The following is a 16,416-nucleotide window of genomic DNA, read 5'->3' on the forward strand; positions in this document are numbered from 1 at the left end:
ACTTTATAAAAGTACGTCTGAGAACAAAGAGGGGACGAGTACCTCACTGACCTGTCTCTAAAAGAGAACTCGTGAAGACTTGTAAAACCTGCATGCTTTGAGGTGCATTTTCCAGGAAGAGACTGAAATGCTTTATCGTTAGAATATCTTTAAAGAAATGGAAAAACGACATAACTTTTTAAAAGCGTTGCAGACTTGACATGATGTGCGTTTAATAACAACTTAAATGGAATATATGAATAAAACATAAAGTCTACCATGTTTAAAACACAGTTTGTCATCTGTTCCACCAACACGTAAACCTTCCTGTGTTTGCGTCCGTGCAGATTGACGCTGCATTGTGTTTGTTGCATGCTAACGGCAGCTTCTGTGCTGTTTTGATTATCACTGTGAAATAACCCACCCACTCAGCAGCTGCACTTATGTGCTTGACACGATTATTGGCTGCGATCTCGGCTGAGTGTTCACGTGGCTGCGGTTTTCTGGGGACGGAAAAAATAATCAGCGAGACACGCGAAAGGGCGATAGCACCTTATTAAATAATAATTCTCCCCTCTGCTTCTGCCTCTCCTCTGTGACCCTGCAGGAGAACGCCGTGAACGGCGATCACCTGTGGATGGAGACGAGTTGTTCAGGGGAGCTGTGTTACCTCGGAGAGGACGCCTGCCTCTTGAAGACTGCAGTGAGTATTACATCATACAGATTCATTAATTTCTGCACGATGGAAACTGGGAGATAAAACCTCACTTGGGCCGACATTTTTCTGGGTATCTAATCCTGTATGCTCCTTTGACTGGATCCTTTCCTCGAATTTCGTCTAAATAATTCAGTGAAACGTGGAATCCAGACTGAATACTAATGCTGAGAAGACATAAAACTTGTATTTAAGCTGATAAAATTGGCTAAATTTTATTTATGGACACGGCGCCATATTTACTTCATCTATTTGTATTTTCGATGTAACAAACATAGCTTTGATTAGGTTTATAGGGATAAAGAAAGAGTAGTTAAAATTATGTTGCAGAAAACTAGAAATGAAGTTGTCAGATAAACATCTTTATGATGATTTAAATCTTCGTGAGTGATGAAAACCTTGTCAGACTGGTTCATTCACACACAGACCATCTGAACTTCAGTAAAGACTTTGTTCCTGTTATTTTTATTTATTTTAGCTCATAGTATTTAGTAAATGGAAAGCCCACACTGATGTGTATTTTCACTTTAAGTGTCTAGATATATGAAGTTGTTCTTGCCAACTTGCTTTATTTCCTCGTGGGTGTGTAGCTTTTCCCTGGCATATGTTTAATACTGCAAACATCAGTAATTATTAACACAGTCACCACAATATTTACACTATACAGATATATTACATACAATTACCATTCTACTTTTGGCTACAATGCTTTTTTATGCATTATAATTAAATTAAACTTTTTTTAAACAAAGTTGTTTTTTTTTAAATATACAAACAGAAAATTAAAAGAGAAAACAAAGAACATATAAACATATAAATCGACATACGACATAAATGGCCGCCAAATGTCCCAAAATCTTTTGACAGACCCCTTCAGAGTGTATCTTATTTTGTCCAGCTGGATATAGCACATCACCTCTTATCTAATGTACGTATGCTGGGGGGTGTGGGTCCTTCCAATTGCACAAAATTAGCCTCCTGGCCAGAAGAGAGCCGAAGGCAATCACATCCTTCTCACATTTGCTGAAGGATGCATTCCCAGGGGCCACCCTGAACAGTGCGATGAGTGGTGATGAGTGTAAGATTTTACCACATATTCCAGAGAAGGTGTGAAATATAGATTGACAAAAAGTCTGCACTTTGGGACTGGTCCAGAATATATGCAGGGGTGTAGCTGGAGTTTGTTTGCAACGATTGCATGCGGGGTCCAGGTTGGCTTTGATCTTGGATTATTAAATGCTACTTTAAACTAGAACTTTTGTGTTTATTTCTTAATTTTTGCAACCTTTTTTCCACTCATTTCATGGTAAGTTTGACCCTTTGAATATTTAGTCTGCAAGTTTTTGTTACAGCAGCTATGTATGGACTAACCAGGAACTCCTTTTGTTCACATTTGATCAGCAGCAGTGGTTTGTCAGAAGTTAAACCTGGAGGTGAAAAACTTGCCAATGTTTTAACCAGAGCTGATATAAATCACTCAGATAGAAATGTTGCTCCCCGAGAGTCATTAACCACAAGCATGTGGGAATGTGGAGAAAATGTTTAAATTATAGGTGTTGTAAACTTTCTTGTCTGTCCACTTTGCCTCTTAAGGACAAAAGCGCCTAAAACAGAGAGCTGCGAAACATTCTTTAGTTCTGACAATAATTAGATTTATCTGTACAATTCCATCAGGAGTAACTTAAATGGATATTAAATGTCTGAAAAAGAACAAAAGGGATTAATGTGTTAAATGTTAAATATCTAGCAGCTTGGGATAGAAAAAAAAAGAAGGATACTGCTAAAGTTTCTTAACACACAAAAACAGCCTTTCTTTTGCCTCTGATGATTGATTTTAGACTCATTTGACTCTTTTTTTAAAAAACAACAATCCTCTATTAAGGCTTATTTTAGTCACCTTTACTGACCAAAATTTTTAGACGATCCATGACGATTAAACAAATGTGGAAAAAATATAAATATAAGTAAGCTTGCTTAAGCCAAGTTATTTGTAGAGAACAAGCATTTTATTAAAATATGCTTCTTTATATGAACATTAATGTAAAGATGGAGTCAGTTTTCTATAACAAACTAGTCATAGAGTAAAAATAATTTTCTATTTGTTTGTAATGTGAAGGGAGTCTGATAAAAGTTGCAGTAAATCAGTGGGAAAACACTTGGGGCTTTTTTTCCGTAAACTGCTTTGCACAGTTTTTAATTCATGACAATATAGTTATCCACTCAGATGATTTTACATTTTTGTCTCCAGGTGGAAACATGTTTGAACGAGCTTGCTCATTGGTCAGGACTTCACAGTCAGGAGAGAAGGCTGAGCTCAGAGTTCCTCCAGGATGATTGTTTGATGAATGGCAGGAAAATAAACCAATCAGAATGCTTATGTTGAGTGGGTGGGACCAAAAGACGGGGCTCTGGGCCTTCGGGAAGGCCTTACAAGGCTTTAATTTTTTTCTTCGACCACATGGAGATTTGTGACGAATACAATTGCAACCTGTAAATTCAATAATCCACACTGAAATTGTAGTCGGTCTAAAAAAAATAAGATTAAATATCAAGTTTAAGTTAAAGTTTGTGTTTTAGTTTCATTACAAGGTGAATATTTCCAGAAACTGTTAGTCCTGTGGGCTAGTTACATTTCAGTGTGAATTAATAAAAGTTACACATTGTGCTTGAACATAAGAAACTGAGCTAGCTGCATGTTGTTCTGGGTAATCTTTATCATAAGTCATGCTGTACTTGGATGCAAAGAAAAAAAACACTTCCTGTCAGCAAGTCATTGAATTGCTAAACTGAAAGTAAAGTGACTCCAACGTGCCTTCGAACAAATGTATAACGGAGACATGTCTTCACTCATGTCTGGACCATTTGAAGCAAAGCTGTCTTAGATTGAAGGTGGTCAACCTTTTGGACGATACAGAGGTTCTGGTTTCAGCCAGGGGACATTCAGAACTGCTTTAAGATAAAACCTGAGGATGGTTTTCTTTATTGATATGCACTCGATAAATAAGCATTGCTCTCTGTTGTAGTTTAGAGTGACACCTCTGGCTGGAGATGAGTCCCCTCCATTATTAACCGCCATATTATTACTCATAATAATGTGTTTGTCAGAGTGTAAGAGCCAGTCCAGCAGGGATATATTATCCATTGAAGGTTAATTGCCCTTTGACATCATAAGTGTTTGCTTTTATTTTACCAGTCAAGTCGTGCTAAAAGACTTACGGCTGAGCAGACTTATCAACTTCTGTCTCGCTGCTCTCAGTTATGGTTCTTCTTTGGAGCTGTAGACATGTAAGTAAAAGTATAAATGTACTGTAATAATATAAATAGGTAAATATAAAGAGTTGAAGGTATGTGTAAACTGATGAGAGGCTGCCTGATCAGGTTACCAGTCCATCGCAAGATTTTTACAATTTTATTCATGAATTTTTGGTCTTTGATTGTCCTGTCTATCCATGGCAAAGAGCATCAAATCAAGCTTAGTCTTGTTAATGACATTGATAAAAAAGAGGGGTTTTATTTAGCAAAGGGTATAACAGTTGGTCTCTGGAGAGATTGGAAACAGGTCATTTGATCTGATGAGTCAAGACATCACTGTTCAAAGCATTAATCACTTCCTGCTTGCTCTCGGCAAAGACGGACGCTTTTCCACCCGCTTCTGCCTCCCTCCTGCTTCTGTTCTCTTGTCCTGTAAATCTTTTTTTGGGAGTCTCTCTTTACATATCATCCGAATTGTAAATTATGGCTTTGGTGAGCAGGTCTCTCAACGCAATTGATAGAATTTTTTCAACGAGAGGACAGGGCGAAGGAGAGCCCTCATGCCCTGAAGGGACACTCGCAGCTGGATACACTATGGATTCCTGGGGCCAGTGGAAGATGGTGTGTCTGTCCGTATTGTCTATTGAGGATGTAGAAGATGCATGTACATAATTGGGTTTATGATAATAAGATTTCTGCTTATTGGAGCTAGCGGGTATCTGGTATATCAACAAACTCGGAAGATGTTGGCAGTGGTTCTGGCAATTGTGAGACTGCCTGCCTTGTGTGAAGGAATGTGTCGTGCTTTGAACACTCAGACTCAAACACTTTGTGGGCTAAACCATAAACTGGGTGCGATTTCTGAGAATTGCAGGCCACTTGCGGCTCCTGGAACTCGCTGGCGTGAAGGATTCAACCTTAGAGAAGGCTACAAGCATGGCCCGGCGGAGTGACTACAAAATTTGGCTGTTTGGAGTTACCATTTGAGATGTACCAGCAGAACTATGAAGGCAGATAAAAAATCAAGCAGAGTCGGCCTGTCCCAAAACAAATGTTATCTGAATCTGACGTCCCCGCTTGGTCTTGAATAGGCCAACTATCTCAAATTTCTCCTGGTGGTTATGTGAACAAGAAGCTCTGCTCTGCTCCCCCGCCACTCGCCCTTACCAAGAACATCTGTGAACCTATATCAGAGCTGAGCTGGCTGATACACTGTACCATTTCATATCAGGACTATGGAAATTTTTGGCAGTGTCCACGGACAACTCACCGCCTTTGCCGGCCTCTTCTTATGCATAAATGTATTATGATGTCATTAGTATGTTGCTGTTTATGTGCAACGTCTTTTTTTTGCTACTTTCACACTGTGCCTCAGTCAGGACATAGTGCGAGATATGTTTTTTTTGTTTACCTCCCATTCCCTCGTGTTTATCTTTTCCCTATCTACTTGTTTGTCTGTAATAGGTCTCTCTTGTAAACGAGTCCTCGAGGCTCAATGGGAACTAACCATAACTAACCTAATGGTTGAACTGAATTGAAAAAAGATTCAAAGTTGATTTATGTGAACAGGTTCCAGCAGAAAACCTGAATAACTTGTGTTTTTTTTTCCTGATGATGAGTTTCATCCAGCTTAGGTTATAAAAACAGTTTGTGTTCAGGAAGCAGGAGACATCGTGTACACTCAGTGATTAGCCACAAGAAGTTTCAGACCTTCACAACTCTGAGATTCTTAAATATTCAACTCTGTGATGTAACTCTCCTACTGGACAAAAATACATCTTCTGACAGAAAATAGGCTTATTAGGAATATGCTATCGCAAATGTGTGTCAAAATCAAAGCAAAAGGTGGTCCAACAAAGTCCTAAGGGTGTGTCTTATTTCTGGTTGTGCTGTGTATGTGATCTGAGGTTTCTCTCTGACCTGTTGGGCACAAATACGTGTCCTCTGAGGTGTCCTGCGGTTTCTGGGACATTACCAGCAGGTCTTTTAGGTTCTCTGGGTTTCTGGGTTGGGCCTCAGTGGATTGTATATGAAACATTCAGTTAATTTATATTCAGAATGAGGGGGAATTTGGACAACCTTTAAAAGCTTTGTTTGGGACTCGCCACGTTGTTTCTTAGCCATTTTTTGCAACAGCTGCCCTGCTGTGCGAGGACAGCTGTTATCTGGTGTTTGAACTTGACAAAGTCACAATTACATGAATCCTAACGCAAAATATTTTCCAGCTGTCTGTGGTGTTCCTGCTGTGTCTGATTGGTTGAAGGTGCAGGAAGCTGAGATGTCATGCCTGAAATAATCATTTTTCTCTTTAAATAAGTGATGAGAGAAGTCAGTTACCATATTTTTTGGTGCACCAGATTATAAGATGCAATATCAATGAATGGGCCTATTTTCAAACGCAAGGTGCACCGGATTATAAGGTGCATTAAGCGAACCAAAACAGTTGGATAAGTCAAACTTGATTCACTCATTCACAATAACCACATAAAATCATTTCGAGGTTAATAAGCACAACCAGAATTAATACATAAAGTGCACCGGATTATAAGGCTCACTGTCGATCTTTGAGAAAATTAAAGGATTTTAAGTGTGCCTTATAGTCTGAAAAATACGGTAACTCAAAATGTCAAATATCAAGGTGTCACTTGTCAACAGTTGTGCTGTTTCAGGTCTTAGAATTAATTTGATCCAAAATGTTTTGTTTTTTAATCATTTTTTGCTTAAAAAGTCTGATTTTCTTGGATTAATTCAAAATAAGAAGCACAAATCTTATTATATAAGATATTTTTGTTGTCTGTTTTGTTAATGAATGGAAACTCATCAGACTAAGAATATTTGGCCTAAATAGTTTGGTTCAGTTAAACTAAGATCCAGGCTGAGCATCCGATTTTTCTTACTTGGGAACAAAATTATTGCTTTATTCAGAAATAAACCAAGTTGGGTTAAAAATCAGGTGTTTTGTTAAACAGTTAATTTTTTAGGTGTTATATTTGCAATAAATCATCAAAAACAGATACTGTAATTCAACAGACCTAAACTCAATAAAGTCTCATGTAACAATCGCATTTTAGTTCAAGTCGGTGAAACTCGTGCCGTTGTTTAGAAAGTGTGTTTTTCCTCATGGCTTGTGTTTGTCGTGTGTATTTTTGCGTCTTACTCGCCTCTCTGCTCCTTCTGTCTCCTTTAAGAAGTCGGCCCCCAGGAAGAAATGTGCCGCCTGTAAAATCGTCGTTCACACCGGCTGCATAGAGCAGCTCGAAAAGGTACACAAACACACGAGCTGCTCATCCTTCACGCCTGACACTTATTCCTGCAAATTAGATCTACAATCTTGTTCCTGTCCAATTCTGTTGAACCGCATTTAAGATGGAAATAAAAAGCATGCAGACACATGAACACAGTCTCTCCCTCCAGATTAACTTCAGATGTAAGCCGACCTTCAGAGAGGGGGGATCCCGGTGCCTCAGAGATGTGAGTTTTCCTCTGTGTTTCTGTGGATACGTACGCGGCCGTAAACGTGACGAATCACAGCGATGTGTGTGATTATCTGACTGCAGAATGTACTGAGACATCACTGGGTTCACAGACGGAGGCAGGAGGGGAAGTGTAAACAGTGTGGAAAGGTGGGTCCACTCAAACAGGTCCAGACGGTTATTTCTTCTCCTTCGATCTTACTGTTTGTTTTATTCTGTCAGAGTTTTCAACAGAAGTTCTTCCACAGTAAAGAAATCATCGCCATCAGCTGCTCTTGGTGTAAACAGGCTGTAAGTACTGAAGTTACTCACAGTTATAGTAGTTTTAATAAAAATGAAGCCTATTTATTGTCATGTCCTGAAAGAAAAAATTTCACTTTGTCAGTTTCAGATTTATTTCAGCAAAATAATTGTTATTATTTCTACATCAACAGTGAGATCTTTCACTTCCTACTGATAAAGGGTCTTGTAGTATTAAGTTTTGGTGTCAGGAGGTATTTTTGTACATTACAGTAATCCCTCGTTTATCGCGGGGGATTTGTACCCTGAAGACCCATGATAAGTGAAAAACCACAAAGTAAGAATACTAGTACAAGTTTATATATATATATATATATATATATATATATATATATATAAGCATTTTAAACTCTTCCCACACTCTTGTAATATTCTAAACAATGTTTCTAAACTCTAAAGCTCTAAAAGAGCACAGAATGTCACGATTTCTGCTCCGTGCCTCCTCTGCTCTTTGCCACCTGCAAGCGCTCTTGGCCACGCCCACTTCTCCACTCTGCACGCTGAATAGCTGATCAACTGCAGCAGTATGAGCTGCACAAATATGCAGCAGGTGCTAAATAATTAAAAATAATTTATTTTAAATAAAAATTCCATGCCGATCGTGCGGCTCATCCATCAATCAGCCAATTGTGTGTCATGTCCAGTCTTATTTTGAAAAACCGCGATAGAGCGAGACCGCAAAGTAGCGAGGGACTACTGTACTGCAGTTTGATGCCTCTCTCATGGTTATTTTTATTTAAAGTGGTCTTTAAAACTGACTTTTGATCCACAAATAATCAATCATCTTTCTGATCTGATAGTGGCAACTAGCACAAATGTGAGTAATAGGAGATCAAGATTTTTTTTTTCTTTTGTGCAAAAAAAACTATATATTTATATACAATATTTAATCTTAATATTTTAATCTTTAACTTATTGTTTATGTTTTTTGTTGAATAAGCAACATTTTGTTGACTATCTGTTCCAGGCCTGCAAATGCTTCTTTTAGTATTAATGTTGGTTGTCTGGTTGCTCAACTACATTTAGGAATCATAAAAAAAAAAAAAGAATACATTTTAAATCGGAAAGCTATATTTTATATATTATTGCACAAATTTCAACACAGATGCTCCTGCATTAACATTCCAAATCTGCAATTTGACTTCATTCTCACTGATCGTCCTGTAAAACAACTTATTGACGAGGATGTTTGTGTCCTGCAGTTCCACAACAAGGTGACGTGTTTCATGCTGCACCAGATCGAGGAGCCGTGCTCACTGGGGGCCCACGCCGGAGTCATAGTCCCCCCCTCCTGGATCATCAAAGTCAGGAAACCGCAGGTGAAGACACGAGCTAGCCCCCCAGTTAATAAAGTTCACCAGCTGTCATTTAGTGACACTAATCCAAAATGACTTGATTGGATCTAAATTTGAAGGAGGTTCTGTCAAACGCTTCGTGTCCGTGCTTTTAGACACGATGGGATTTAGTTTGACGGATGTCTGGGGGCGCTTACTGTTGACCCCCCACACACAGTAACACAGAAAAATGGATGCTGCATCACGTCGCATGCTTCATTACACGTCTAATCAGAGTCACAACAAACGTGGTGACAGTGAACTAACCGTCGAACTCTGTCCGCGTCCCAGAGCTCCCTGAAGAACTCCGCCCGGAGGAAAAAGAGGACATCTTTCAAACGAAGGACGAGCAAGAAAGGACTGGACGTGAGTGATGTCATCAGATCGTTTCATTCATATCCAGTGTGGGTTTAGTACACAAAGGAACAAATGTGTTTACATTATTTATTTACCACCAAAAATGAAGGGAATGAGCCTCTGACTCCGCTAAGACCAGTTAAATCCATCTGGAGTGCTTTTTGACGACATGGATTATTAATTAGCTACATTATTTAATTAAAAAATAAACATCGGGTGCAACTTGTGTACATTTTTGTAAGTTTAGAGTAAGTTCAAGTTCAATTCTTTTGATTGCAATAGGATAAAGTTAAGGGAAGGAGCCAGTGGTCAGATTAAAAGAACCCCAAAAAATTTTAAATGCTAAAAACATGCTGCATGGCAGGAAGTACAACTAACAAGGTTCTTCAAAATAAAACAGTTTCTTCCTAACAGAATTCAGAATGTAAAAATGGGACAAAAAACATCTAAACAGGGGTCAGGAGTGACACGTGAGCTGTGAAATAAAACCACAATTCTATAGAAATGTAAACATCAGGCACCAAAAGATACAATCTTAAACAAAAACAAAACAGCAGACTGACTGTGATGTCACTGATTGGGCTGAACATGCTGCTGGACTAGTACATTTAGTTTAGCAAAACTTTGAGAGCAACAGACTGAGAGGATTTAAGAATTTTGATGTAAAGAAAATCGAGACCCCGTCGTATCTTTAGACAGACGTGGTGAGTCAGACCTTCACTGGTTGCTTTTATTCACGATGTGGCTCGGCCTCAAATCAGCTCCATCTATAGATGCATCACCTGAAGGAGTGTAAGGATCTGATATGATAAAACTTTTTTTGTTTTTTACTCTTCTCTGCTTTCGTTTTCTGCTCAGGACTCCAAATGGCGTCCGTTCATACTGAAGCCCCTCCCTTCTCCTCTGATGAAACCCATCTTGGTTTTTGTTAATCCCAAGAGTGGGGGCAACCAGGTGAGCAGATCTGTTAATCTGCTGGTCTTATCTCAAAGGCACAACTAGTTGTGTGACTGTTTATGAAGCATTCACTCTGTTGTGATTTATTTTTCTTCCGTATGTTTTTCTGTGATTCTCGTCCCGCAGTTTTTAAGCTATTTCAACAAATCATAAATCTAAATGTTCAGCTCTTTTAAGGCAATCCTTCTATGATTTTTGGTATTGGTGCAACTTTAGCTTTTTGAAATATTTAACCTTTTCTGCCATTTTTTCCTCATAGAAAATTAATTGAGCTCATTTTACCTCCTTCAGATCTTTAGATCTGTTTACAACCTTTTACTGCTCCTTTCACATTTTGTTCTTCTTTCAGCTTCCTTGTACAAATTTAAACTTTTTGTCAACTACTTTCTACTAATTTCAGCTTGTTGTGCTCCTGTCAACTTATTTCTGCATGTTTCAGCTTTTTCTACTATTTCAGCTACTATTGTCTATGTCTTTACGCTAATTTAAGCTTTTTCAGCTAATTCCACATTTTTGGCACTCATTTCTACTTTTTTTTTCAGCCTAATTCATAAAAAAATGTGCTCTTTCCACTTCCTTCTTGTAATATCAGTTTATTTATGGTTGTTTTTGGCTACTTTTCAGCCTTTTTTAGTTGCTAATTTCAGCTATTTTCAGATAATTTTCACTTTTTTGTGCTAATTTCTGCTTCTTTCCGGCTAATTGGGCAAACATGTTCTTCTGCTTCTGCTAACTTAAGCTTGTTCTAACTTTTCTGCTACCTTTTTAGCATATTTATCTCATTTCAGCTGTTTTCAGATGAGTTCAATTTTTTTGTGGTAATTTTGCTACTTTTAGCCTAATTAACTTCTTTATGATAATTTCAGCTTGTTGTGCTCTTTTCAGCTTATTTATGCTTGTTTCAGCTATTTCTGCTACGATATAGCTGGGTTTATGCTAAGTTTAGCTTTTTCACCTAATTTCACATTTTTGGAGCTCATTTCAGCTGTTTCTGCTTCCTTCTGGTAGTTTAAACTTCTTTCTGCCTTTTCAGCAACTTTTCAGCCATTTATTTAAGCTAATTTCCTAATTTCTGTGCTAATTTCTGCTTATTTAAATCTATTTCAGCAAATGTGTGTTTTTCTGGGGTTTTTCAGCTACTTTAGACTTGTTCTTTCATTTCAGCATGCTTTAGCTAATTTCAGCTGTTTTTTTTTTATAGCAAATTCTTCTGCAATAAGTATTTACACTACATTTTCACAGGAAATGTAATTTCTTTATTTAAGTGTGGATTTAATAAATCGGATCAACTGATGGAGTTGATTATAAAATTAAAGGGATTTTAGGTTTAGATGCTTATCATCTTTTACGTCTTTATTATATAAACATTTGACCAAACACTTATTAATTTAATTAATTATGGGTTTAAACTTCATACATTGTGTGAACTATATTCTTTCTTTTTGTTAAATAAACGAGTTTAAAACATTTTTTCTCCACCTACAGGGTGCCAAGCTGGTGCAGATGTTCATGTGGATCTTAAACCCTCGACAAGTCTTTGACCTGTCCCAAGGTGGACTTCGAGAGGCGTGAGTAACTGGATTTATAATCCTAAATTATATTTTACTGTGAGAGGAAATAATCAGATCTGTTCAGTCCAGATTTAATCATAAATGTTTTTTTTTATTTTTTTTAATACGGCTCTCATTCAGCTTTCTGCCTTTTTTTTTTTTTATCGTCAGGTTGGAGTTGTATCGCAAAGTGCCAAACCTGAGGATCCTGGCCTGCGGTGGCGATGGAACAGTGAGGCTTTCATCTGCTCTTCTCTTTTTCTATTAATCAAGTGTAAGGTCAAATTTCTGGAGCTTGTTGGTGGTGGGGTTTGTGTACTCCTCTCTGTAGGTGGGGTGGATCCTCTCGGCTCTCGATGAGCTGCAGATGAATCCCCAGCCTCCGGTCGCTGTGCTTCCTCTGGGAACAGGAAATGACCTCGCCAGGACGCTCAACTGGGGCGGGGTGAGTTTCCAGCCTTGACTTTTGTTGCAACGTTGACAGAAAGCGACAGGAAGCAACAGTTTACCCTCTAAATATATAAAAACTGCATCTGCAGGTAGTTTTCACACAGAAAACACCGAGATCCAGCTAAAACAAGATAACGCTAATCTAATTTACTACGATTCAGAAGCATGTTTAGACTAAATACCTGTCTTTTATCTGCATGTTCAGATTTTTATTTGTTGTAAAAATAAATCGTGTCTCTTCGTTTCTAACACCTCTGGGAGAAACTCAGCCACATTCCAGGATGTCTGCACTCTCTTCCTGTGCATTTCATCCTTTAAGCCTTGACCTCCGTTTGACTGGCTCGCAGCAACACACAACACACACACAACACACACACACAACACAGAGTAAATTATCACAGTTTTCATTCAAAATGATCACACTCTTATTTCTGTTGAGATCTTTTGGGGTAATTGGTTATTTAGTTAATAGCCTCACAATAAGAAAATAAAAGTGTGGAACACTTCAGAAAAATGTCACTACCTTGTATATTACAAAAATGTTGTAAATTGATCAACTTTAGTAGTTTTTATTACCAAGGTAGTTCTGTATTTTTTGAACAAGCTCTATGAAACAATTAAAAATCAGTCTGTTTTTTTTCTTTTTAAAAAACACACACAAAAAAAAGATTAAAAAAAGCATACAACAAAATCCCCTCCCACACCGGATCAGCCACACAGACACAAACACATTGGCATATTTGTAACTTAAGCCACAAAAGGCTGCCAAGCGTCCCAAAATCTTTTAAAAGAACCTTTCAGGGTATATCTAATATTTTCCAGATGAACATGACATTTAACTTTTCTTATCCAGTGTTCATATGCCATGGGATGCAGATCCTTCCAGCTGCCTAAAATAAATATCCTAGCTAGAAGAAAACCAAAAACAATCATATTCCTCTTGTACCTGCTAAAGGGTGAAGCCACAAAGGCCACCCCAAACAATGAATTGAGTGGTGACGGGTACAGTGTTTCCACATATCCCAGAGAAAGTATCAAAAATAGATTGCTAGTAGGTCCGCAGCTTTAGACAAGTCTAGAATGTGCGTAAGAGCGTAGCTGGAGTTTGTTTACAGCGGTTGCATGCAGGGTCCAGGTCAGTTTTGATCTTGGACAGTTCGTCTTTGGACCAGTACAGCAGGTGCAAAAAAGTTGCTTTTAAAGATTTCAAAGTTCATGCTCAATAAACTAGGTAGATAATCCAGCAAAGTTCAGTCAGGTCATCTGGACGGTTTCTTTTTTTTTGTTGTTGAGGCATTTCATCCTTCATCCAAAGGGCTTGGACTCCTCTTAGCCAAAGTGGTTCAAAACATCAAAGTTCATGCTCAGTCCAGGTAGAAAATCTGCTGAAGTGTCACAAACTGGTGGGTCCACTGTGTGAGTGTGCTGCTTGTGGGACTCAGTTTGTTTGTGGCTCGTAGGATTGATGAAGTCCTTTGGATGAACGACGAAACATCTCACCAAATATAAACTGTCTAGAGATGGCCTGACTGAACTTGGTTGGACTTTTAAGAATTGTTTTTGTGTCCTGATGCATGCTCAATAATCCAGGTAGAAAAATCTAAAAAAGTTAAATCTGGTCCTCTGGACATTAAAAAACAAACAAAAACAAAGCAAATCAACAAAAAAATGTAGAAAAGTTTCATCTCTCATCCGAGAGACTTCTTGGATGAGAGACACAATTGTTTTTGTGGTTTCATCAGCTCAACCTCCATCGCTCTTTTGGAGCTGAATTCATTCAAAATCTGTTTTAACGTGTCGCTCTAATGAACTAATAACAAATAGTTTAAGTTCTTTTGAATTTCACAAATTTTATCATTTATATTTTATAGCATTTTCACCATGCATGTGGGCAAAACGTAACGTTGGCGCGTTATTAGAAAAACCTAATAGTCTCCCTTTTTAATGCTTGAATCTTATTTTTTGTTGTCAACGTGCAGTTTTTTGTTTAGTTTGAAACATAAAAATTTTCTTTGTGACATATATACCCTCTGAACAGTTCTGTGGGATTATAGTGAAGATAAAACGTAACATCTCTGCACGAATCATTTCAAACCCGTATTGATCTGATTCCTCTTCACGTTGTCCGTTAATGATTAGTGTCGCTTTTAATGAGCGTCTCTATTCAGAGTCACCTCCTCTACAGTACGGAGGCAGGGACGTGTCGGTGAGATTATCAGTGACTAAAGTGAAAGTCGTTTAGATTTGGAACTTAGCTCTGTGAGAACGAAGCTGTTTAATGAGCTGCTCTGATGAAGCAGAGAAATGTCTGAAACAGACAGAAACTCAGAGAGAAGGTATTTCTGTTGTTGTATTTTTGTTTTCAACACAAGTATTTCAAATAAAAATTAATCCTGCTATGTCTCCTGTCCTGGAAACTGTTCTTTTTTTTTCCATTCAACCTTTATTTGTACACATAAATCACATTGAGCCTCGAAGACTCATTTACAAGTGAGACCTGTTTAAACAGACAAACAAGTAATGAAAGTGGCACATGTATAGGATTTGGAGGCAAAAAAAATTCCCAACAGACTCTCACTCTTTGGCCGAGAAAAGATGGCCTGAAATTGAAAAAAAAACACCCCGCACATAAGCACATAGTGACGCAGACATTCCGCAGGGGAGGGGAGACGACAAGGGCGGTGAGCGTGTCCAAGGACACTCTAGAGGCACTGTGGGAGTTTACAAGAAGTTTACAATTATAACGCTCTCAAACAGCTACGAGTTGTATAAAGCAATCTGCTCTCTCGACACGACTGGTTTTGTTTGTAGGGTTACACCGATGAGCCGGTGTCGAAGGTTCTGTGCCACGTGGAGGACGGCGCGGTGGTGCAGCTCGACAGGTGGAACCTCCTGGTGGAGAAAAGCTCCGTCCAACCCGAGGAGGGCACACAGAAGGTCAGCCAGCAGCTCGGAAACCACACAGAGAAAACGAGTTCAGAAGGAGAAATTAAACCACCTTAGAAGAACAGAACCTTTGGAGTTGTTTGTGTTCGGATCAGAACATGAGAACGTTCAGTCAAGATACTTTTTCTACCATTAAAACTGTTTGTTAATAAAAGCAGAAAGAAAATATTTGTTTTTAGAAAGTCAGCTGTGCTTCAACCAGAATAAACCTTAGTAATATTTGTGCATTTAGTCTTGATTTATTTGTTTGCTCATTTGTTTATTTGTTTGTTTTTGGGGCGCAGCTTCCCCTGGATGTTTTTAACAACTACTTCAGCCTTGGCTTCGACGCGCACGTCACTCTGGAGTTCCATGAGTCCAGAGGTCTGAGAAATTCACCTCGTCTAGTTTTTTTTGCACATTTCTCCACTTTTCTTATCATCTTTACTCTGAGTGCAGGACATGCTAAAACCGGCACAGACAAATAATCCTCACCAATGTATATTGTTTTTTTTTTTTTTTTGTATTTTAGCAGGTTTCTCCTAAGTTTAATACATTGTTCTTTCTTTGTTGCTGTTTTTTGCTCGTCCAGAGGCCAACCCAGAGAAGTTTAACAGTCGCTTCCGCAACAAGATGTTCTATGCAGGGGTGAGCGAAAAATAAAATAAATGAAAATAAATATTCTTGATGACAGATAATTGTTGAACTCAGAAAAAAAACATTTGCAATCTGAAGACATTTTTTAGTCTTTTTCTTATTGTAGCATAATTAGCATGCTTTATAAAACATGTCTTCCCCATATCTTTTAGGCATATAAGATATTCTGTAAACTGGGTCTTTTGACAATACATAATACACGTTAGCTTAACATGTTCTACATGTTTGCTTAACATGTTTTACACATTAGCTTAATGTGTTCTACACGTTTGTGTTATACACGTTAGCTTAACATGTTCTACATGTTTGCTTAACATGTTTTACACATTAGCTTAACGTGTTATGCACGTTTGTGTTATACACGTTAGCTTAACATGTTATACATGTTAGCATAGCATGTTATACAATTAACATAACATGTTATACATGTTAGCATAGCATGTTATACACATTAGCATAACATGTTA

The 16,416-nt window shown here is 38.1% G+C and overlaps 1 protein-coding gene across 1 annotated transcript in view; it reads left to right on the forward strand.

Moving 5' to 3' along the window:
• Positions 1–16,416, forward strand: part of dgki (diacylglycerol kinase, iota) — an 89,528-nt gene that overhangs the window by 51,238 nt on the left and 21,874 nt on the right. The window contains exons 3-16 of the mRNA XM_037695955.1: positions 587–682; positions 7,135–7,209; positions 7,361–7,417; positions 7,504–7,569; positions 7,642–7,710; positions 8,922–9,038; positions 9,345–9,419; positions 10,269–10,364; positions 11,853–11,935; positions 12,089–12,149; positions 12,249–12,362; positions 15,179–15,304; positions 15,598–15,676; positions 15,885–15,940. Of these exons, the coding sequence (XP_037551883.1) occupies positions 587–682; positions 7,135–7,209; positions 7,361–7,417; positions 7,504–7,569; positions 7,642–7,710; positions 8,922–9,038; positions 9,345–9,419; positions 10,269–10,364; positions 11,853–11,935; positions 12,089–12,149; positions 12,249–12,362; positions 15,179–15,304; positions 15,598–15,676; positions 15,885–15,940 (1,170 nt within the window). The remainder of the gene's footprint in view (positions 1–586; positions 683–7,134; positions 7,210–7,360; positions 7,418–7,503; positions 7,570–7,641; positions 7,711–8,921; positions 9,039–9,344; positions 9,420–10,268; positions 10,365–11,852; positions 11,936–12,088; positions 12,150–12,248; positions 12,363–15,178; positions 15,305–15,597; positions 15,677–15,884; positions 15,941–16,416) is intronic.

Source organism: Nematolebias whitei, chromosome 22 (assembly GCF_014905685.2).
Source record: "Nematolebias whitei isolate Nwh7 chromosome 22, NemWhi1, whole genome shotgun sequence".
Classification (NCBI taxonomy): domain Eukaryota; kingdom Metazoa; phylum Chordata; class Actinopteri; order Cyprinodontiformes; family Rivulidae; genus Nematolebias; species Nematolebias whitei.